The sequence below is a fragment of the Microtus ochrogaster genome, chromosome 15 (genome assembly GCF_000317375.1).
Source record: "Microtus ochrogaster isolate Prairie Vole_2 chromosome 15, MicOch1.0, whole genome shotgun sequence".
NCBI lineage: Eukaryota > Metazoa > Chordata > Mammalia > Rodentia > Cricetidae > Microtus > Microtus ochrogaster.
The window spans coordinates 3,402,342-3,410,076 of NC_022017.1; the positions used below are offsets into that span (position 1 = coordinate 3,402,342).

Here is a 7,735-nt window from a genome sequence, read left to right on the forward strand (position 1 = left end):
GGCACATGCCCCTGACCTGCACTACTTCTGCTGGGGTCACGGGCACATGCCCCTGACCTGCACTACTTCTGCTGGGGTCACGGGCACATGCCTCTGACCTGCACTACCTCTGCTGGGGTCCCGGGCACATTTCCCTGACCTGTGCCATCTCTGCTGGGTCACGGACACATGCCCCTGACCTACGCCACCTCTGCTGGGTCACGGGCACATGCCCCTGACCTACGCCACCTCTGCCGGGGTCATGGACACATGCCCCTGACCTGTGCCACCTCTGCTGGGTCACGGGCAGACAGGCACTAGTCACAGAGCTGTCTGTGGGTCTCTGGGCTAAGGTCAAGAGGACAAAGAGGAGAGACAAACTAAAAGGGTTTACTCTGGCCTCAGACCCAGGGACTCCAGAAATCATGCAACGAACTCAGGCTTAGCCCAGAGGCCGTGGCTCTGGGGGCTGCGCTGGCTCCCAAAGTAAAGTGCCTATTGCAGAATCTTTCCATTAGGCCCAGGGCTGAGCTAGTCTTTGGAGCTGATGCCCTGCTGGTCCTCACACACAATAGGGGTGGTGTTCTCAGTTGGGACCTTACATCTTTGCTGCCTTCAGGGTCTGACTCGCTGCTAACGTCCTCGGTGTTGAGGTTCTCAAAGTCAGACTCGCCCACAGCAATGGGCACCCGAACGGTCAAGTTTGGGTTGTTGATGAAGGACATATGGTCCTCGTCGATGATGTATTTCTCCACGCTGCTGCCGATGCCGCTGGTTGTACCGTTGCCGTTCTTCTGGAAGTCGCCATTCCGGTGGATATCCACACCAGTGTGGTTGGCGATGCAATTGGCCTTCTTTTCGTACAGTTCATCTAGAGGTTTTACCTCATCCGCCTCCCGCTGCTTAAAGTGCGCCTGCATGAAGGCGTGCACCTTTACTTTGGTCCAAGCCACCCCTTTCTTGATTCGGATGACAGAGATCTGCAGATTGTTCATCTCCCCATCGTCATCTGTGGCTGCTAGGTTGTCTGCACTGAAGGAGCTCAGAAGCAAGGCCAGAAATAGGTTCAGCACCTACAATGGGGCAGCAGGAAAAGGAACAATGGTGGGATTAGAAGTTATCTACTCAGGGCTACAGCAGAAGCCAACAGCGCTGCATTGAGCAGAGTTTCTGTTGTGCTCTGTTTGGCTCCTATCATAGGTCATTTTGTTCATTGATTTGTGCTGTGGATGAATGCTCTCCTAGTATGCTGTGTCCAGCTCCTCCACATGGAATTGTAAATGTTCACATCAGCAGACAGGGATTTCTCTTGGTTTTAATATAAGGAGTTTCTGCACCTCCCTCAGCTCTTTTATGCTGTTATATTTGTACACATATGCACCAAACACATTATGCCATTTTGGCCTTTAAATGAATAAACCCGTAATGATTATGACACGGGTAGCTTTTAGGTCACACTCCAGCAACACCGAATAAACTACAGGAAGGCAGAGATGGGGTCCAGAGAGACTGTGACAAAAGCTGCAGGTCTAGGAATCAGTATTAAAAACAAATACCCCCCAAATAAATAAACAAACAAACAAACAAACAAACAAATAAATAAATAAAATAAAAATAAAAACAAATACCCAGAGACAGGCGCTAGAGGACCAGGATTTAGGGAGCAGGGTTGGTAGAGAATGTCATGGATCACAGAAACCCTGTAATGACTTTATTACGGGAGAGCCAGGGCTGCTGCCAAGGAATGTGCCCCTTGCAGACCAGCTTCTTGCGGCAGAGAAGGGAGAAGAGCTGCACTGTCTGAGCGTATGGGGACTGGGTGAGCTGCTTTGCCAGCTGCAGTGTGCTGTGCAGTCATCCAGTGAGCATGGGGCAATGTCTGTGGACATCTTTTTGTCATTGCAATAGGGAGATGCTCCTGGCGTGGGTAGAGGCCGGGGACGGTGGAGGCTGGGACAGTGCAATAGGCCCACAGCAGAGTATGTGGCCTGAAGTTTCAACAGTGCCAAAGGGAACACATACTGATGTTTCTAGAAAAAGGACAAATAAAAACCCTCAAGTCTATCAGCTATGTGACCTTGGAGGAAGGTGTGGCGGTCACTTGACCTTCCTCTGTTTTCCGTTTTCAGTCATGATCATGGTGTGCCATGACTCAGTGGGTACTCCAGAAGTAGCCATTTCTTCATTTGTACCTTAAAGCAGACCTGGCCAAGGAAGAGTTCAACAGAGGAGGAAGAAGGAAAAGAAGCCAAGCAGCCCGAGGTGAGCAACCACAGGTCCAAACTGGTACTAACCACCAAGTTGCCGATGACCATGACCATCATAAAGACAATGAGGCACATGGCCTGGCCGGCCACCTCCATGCAGTCCCACATGGTCTCGATCCACTCCCCGCACAGCACGCGGAAGACGATGAGGAAGGAGTGGAAGAAGTCGTTCATGTGCCAGCGCGGCAGCTCGCAGTCCTGGTTGATCTTGCACACGCACTCCTTGTAGCTCTTCCCGAAGAGCTGCATCCCCACCACAGCGAAGATGAAGACAATGATGGCTAGCACCAAGGTCAGGTTGCCCAGGGCACCAACGGAGTTCCCAATGATCTTGATCAACATGTTCAGGGTGGGCCAGGACTTGGCCAATTTGAAGACTCGGAGCTAAGGAGAAAACAAACAAACAAAATGAAACGGTAAACCACTATCTCACAACATTGCTGAAATAAAACGTGAAATTAAGAAGGCTGGCTTAAATTTGTCACCCTTAGGAAATTCTCAGAACTTTCTAATCATCTCAGACTAAGAGATTAAATTGAGGTATGGATAAAAGAAAGTTGGATAATTTCAGAAGTTAAATGAAAAGTTTAAAGCTAGGACCCAAGGATCTGCCTCTGGCTCTTTATATTGTTCTGAGTCAGAGTCCTTTCTGCTTTGGTTCCTTAATTCTCAGAGAGAGAAACCAGCAGGAAGTATATAATCTGTAGGGAACCGTAAGGACAGTAAAATAGTACCGCTGTTACCCTAAAAAGCAAGCATTAGAAAGTGCTAAGGATTCCTTCAGCTTGCCAACAGCTGGCCAATGGCTGATGCGAGAGTGTGAGACAGCCAGGATAACTGGTAGAAAAATGACAACTCCCATGTAGTGGGAGCAAACACGGCTAACATCTGTGGAAGGGGTAACCACTGTCACTAATTCAGAAAACCTAAGTTTTGGTGCCTGTCTATCACACGTGTTTATACTCTGTAATAATTACAAAGTCCTGGCAAACAGACTAAGAATTACGATGCATGAAGCCATGGTGTGTTGGGCAAGGGAATAATAATAATAATATCAACATTAGATGTCACATGTTACAATACATAGACATCTTGGTAGATGTCAATAGCAGTAATTTGTGCCAACTGGAAATGTGGGCCTTCTCTGAAGGCTTGAGATTCACCTTATGCCATTATGGTGCCATTATGGACCACTCGTATTGTTTTTCCTGCTTGGCTTCTAATTTATTCAAAATATTAGTCTTCAGGTTTTTCTATCACTCTATCCTTTCTCTTGTAATTGAGATAAGGTTTGGTTTTTAAGTCTACTATAGGGCACTGGAGAGATAGCTTAGGGGTTGAGAGCACTGATTGTTTTCCCTGAGGAACCAAGTTCAATTCCCAGAACCCATGTGGTGGCTCACAACCACCTGTAGCTCCAGTCCAAAGGGATCTAGTGCCCTCTTCTGGTCTCCTCAGGCACTGCGTGTGGTGCACAAACATGCAGGTAAAATACCCACATGCATAAAGTAAAAATAAGCAAATCTCAAACAAACAAACAAACAAACAAACAAACAAACTATGGGCTGGATCCTGCCAGCCGTTTCAGCGAGGTGCCACGAGTGCAATCTCCATCCTATGAGCTCTACTCCAGCACAGAGGGGCACAAGTGAGCCACACATCTTCTCCAGGTATCAGGTGTCACTCACACCTGTGTCTGCAGCTGCTCTGTAGATCTCATTAACTTCTTCAGAATCACTTAGCAATTTAAACATTTCCTTATACAAATGTGTTCATAAAAATGACACTAATCACTAATAGCATGGAAAATTAAGTTCAACCACTAATTTCAGTATAATTTAATAAAACACTATTTTCTTTTCAATTTCTGGAAGGTGTTACCATACAGAAGAAATGAAAAAAAAATCTTTGAACAAATAGTTCTCTCTACTTTGGGGAGACACAGAGAGACAGTGCAGTAGCCAACCAAATGATCTCAGAAGGCCCCAGGACTCCCTTCCCTGCTGAACTAACCATTATTTCCTGAGGAACCCCTAAAACTTAATTTCTTTAGCTTTTTGATTCCAAAACCTATTTTTCACACCATACTGTAGTTAGCAGAAAAGTTTTCAGGAATGTCGTGGTCGGCTGCACTGGGGCAGAACATGCATCAGGGATGGCCTATGCTAGCTAGAGTGCTTTCTATAGTTAGCTGTGCGACAGGAGACATGCAGAGAAACTGGAGGAATCTGGAATACCAATCGGAAGGAGCGCAGCACTGACAGCCCCTCCACATCCGCGAGACCCAGCTCCATCAAACTGAGGGAGACGATAAATCCGTCAAAAATGTTCCAGCCTTCTTGGAAATAGTAGTAGGGATCCATGGCTATGAGCTTCAGAAACATCTCTGCCGTGAAGATCCCAGTGAACACCTGGAGGAAGGAGCACCAAACAACAAACCTTCATCATCTCCTTCAGTATGACACACCCAAGTCTCAAAAGCCAGCCTTGGCCTGCTGCTGGACATCAACACCCCACACTGATACAGGACAATCTCCTTTTTGTTTGAATGATGTTTTCAGTCCCACTGTTTCCATCTCGGCCGCCAGAAACACTCAGTTCATACCGTTTAGCATGTGGTTAAGAAATAACCTAAGCAGTATGAAGAGGATACAAGGCCACCCCTTTTTAAAGACTAGCAGGCATTTTGTGGTCTAATTTTCTGGGGGAGTAATTACAATCAGCAGGGATGCATCTCCATTTCAAAGTAGTTAGAGAGGACTCTGAGAGTTGCTACAAAGTAGCTAGAGAGGACTGAGAGTTGTTACAAAGAGAGATCAATGTTAGAGGTGGCAGACTTGTAAACTGGCCTGACCTGAGCACTGGCCAATGTGCACATGGACTGAAATGACAGTTGTGACCGCAAACACACACGGCTACTTAGCAATTAAAAGAGAGTAACATGGGGCTGGAGAGATGGCTCAGAGGTTAAGAGCATTGCCTGCTCTTCCAAAGGTCCTGAGTTCAATTCCCAGCAACCATATGGTGGCTCACAGCCATCTGTAATGGGGTCTGGTGTCCTCTTCTGGAATAAATCCTTTTTTTTTTTTTTTTTAAAAAAAAAGTAACTAACACTTGTAAAAAAAAAACTTTTAGTGTTTAGGTTCATAATATACCCTATCATTTTTGATTTGCTATTGTAACTTACCAAACCCAGTCATAGGCTGCAGTTTAAGTCATTAAAGCAACTGGATGTTGTCCAAAGTGTATAGAACCAGAAAGAGTCCATAGTCTCCCTACTCATAACTCACCATATTTTTTCTTTCTGAGTTTTTAACTCTTGTTACAATACCTAATTTTAATGCACATATATGTGTTTGTTACAATATCTAATTTTAATGTACATGTGTTACAATACCTAATTTTCACAGCTATTGTGACTCTGTTTTGCGCTGCACTACTGTCTTCCCGGTCCATTTGATTGCTTGCTCCTGTTCCACTGGATGGAACATTCCCCAAGGAATTTCCTCACTGTTGGAGACTTTGGTGCCTCCTCCTTTTCAGTATGACGTCCGATTCATTTGCAGCATGCTGTATGCAAGAACTACACCTTTCTCTCTAGGCTCCTATGCCCTGGCTTCTGCCCGAGAGAACACTGTATTTCCTGGGGCTGTCCCTACCCCACAGGCCTTAGGGAAGTAACCTGCTGGAAGAATGTCAAATTACGGGACAGAGGCCTGTAACAAGAATAATACCTTAGGACGGGCCGCCCACATATGTGACTCTTACTACCACATTTTCCCAGAGAACTTTTTAAGCAACAATAGGCTTGACACCATAGTAATCCACAGGAAGGGGCCTGGAGTCAGTTGTTGAAGTAAAGCAGGGCAGCAGGGACCTCTGCGGAGGGCTTCCCAGGGCCAGAAGTCAGAAGGAATGCGACAACCATTAGATGAACAGCACTGGCTACCAGTCAGGGGGCGGCTTCCTTCCACTAAGGAGGACCAGTCCCGTGAGGGCTACAAGAGGTAGGCTGAGAACTGCCTGGATGGCTACGCTACACTGGCACCGAGGTCCAACAGTGAAGCGGGGCTGGCAGAGTCAGAACTTAAGTAGGGTGAAGAGAGCACCTCGGTGAGGAGGACACATGAAGAGGGGAGCTCTCTGCAGCAAAGGCCAGTGTGGGAAGAACAGGGCCCTCAAAAAGAAGTGGCCCAAGCTGAGATAACAGGAGGCAAGGATGTGATTTGAGCCAGGTAGAAGTGAGCACGCGGGAGTTACGGATAGTCAGTCCAGGCAGGGTGAAGAGAGCTTCCATTCTAAAGACAACCTGTGCAGGGGCAAGAAGCATGTCCAGACAGCCTTGCATGGTTCTTCAGGAGTCAAGTAGGGCATACAAAATAAAGGTGTGTGGGGTGCCCTGTGCAAGTGGCCAGAGTCTTGGAAGCATGAGGACTTTCACATGGAGAGCAGTGGTCCGGATGCTAAAGGGGTGGAGGTACCACCTGTGTGTGCTGAGGGCACCCAGCAGAGGCTACTGGAACTAAACCTGGTTGTCTACATCCTGGCAGGCAACAATGGCTTTGAGATTACATAAGTCTATGGCGGGGACTGGTAAGTGGATTCTCAGAGTCAGGAGTTTCGAAGGTACGAAGCAAGGAAACAGAAAGAATGCTAGGGTGTTGGAGTAGACTGGGAACGACAGAGCCCTCTGTGGTTGTCACTGTGGAGAAAGAGTTTGTTCTAAATGGCTTGGCTCTACCAAGCAGGTTGCTTGTTGCTCTAATAAGCACACTCAGTGGCCAGTCTTGGCTTCACAACACTATAGTCACTGAAACAATTAGGGCTTCTCAAGAATGTCCTATTCTATCCTGGAGTAGAAAAAAATGCAAAATTAACCTGGATTGTTTTGGGGAGTACCAGAAAGCATGGAAGAAACTAGAATATATCAAAAGGACACAGAAACCATGTTGAAGGGCTTCCTAATAGCCAGTCAGGGATGGGGTAAACATCAAAGTCAATGATGGTAGTGCACTGTAATCCAGGGGATAAGAGTGAGAAGCAGGAGTTCATCTTGATATAGAGGGATGAGTCAAAAGTCAAGTGAGCAGGAAATTTAGATAATTTAACAGTGTTTCCCTCACAAGTGTTTATTAATTACAAATGGAGAGGAATGACTTCACAGAGAGAGGCCAAGTGACTGAATGAGGATGGAATGGAAATGGGGACAAATGGAAGCTGTGCTTGGTGGTGGCAATGAGCACCACACAGCCTACTGATACCGCACCAAACTATACTACCCCGTGGGGCCACATAAGCATCAGACACGGACTGAGGGAGTTCTAGAAAACTGGCCTGTAATCTGCAAAGAGTAAAAGTTAAAAAAAAAGGAAGAGGCAGAAAAGGAAAAAAAAGGAGGAAGAGGAAGAAGAGAAGGAGGAGCAGGAGGAAGAGGAGAAAGAGGAAGAGAAGGAGGAGGAGAAAAAGGAGAAGAAAGAAGAAGAGAAAGA

The 7,735-nt window shown here is 46.6% G+C and overlaps 1 protein-coding gene across 1 annotated transcript in view; it reads right to left on the reverse strand.

Annotated features, from left to right (window-relative positions):
• Scn8a (sodium voltage-gated channel alpha subunit 8) overlaps positions 1–7,735 on the reverse strand; it is a 108,813-nt gene that overhangs the window by 36,042 nt on the left and 65,036 nt on the right. The window contains exons 14-16 of the mRNA XM_005353869.2: positions 4,484–4,657; positions 2,274–2,630; positions 582–1,052 (exon numbers count right to left, since the gene is read on the reverse strand). Of these exons, the coding sequence (XP_005353926.1) occupies positions 582–1,052; positions 2,274–2,630; positions 4,484–4,657 (1,002 nt within the window). The remainder of the gene's footprint in view (positions 1–581; positions 1,053–2,273; positions 2,631–4,483; positions 4,658–7,735) is intronic.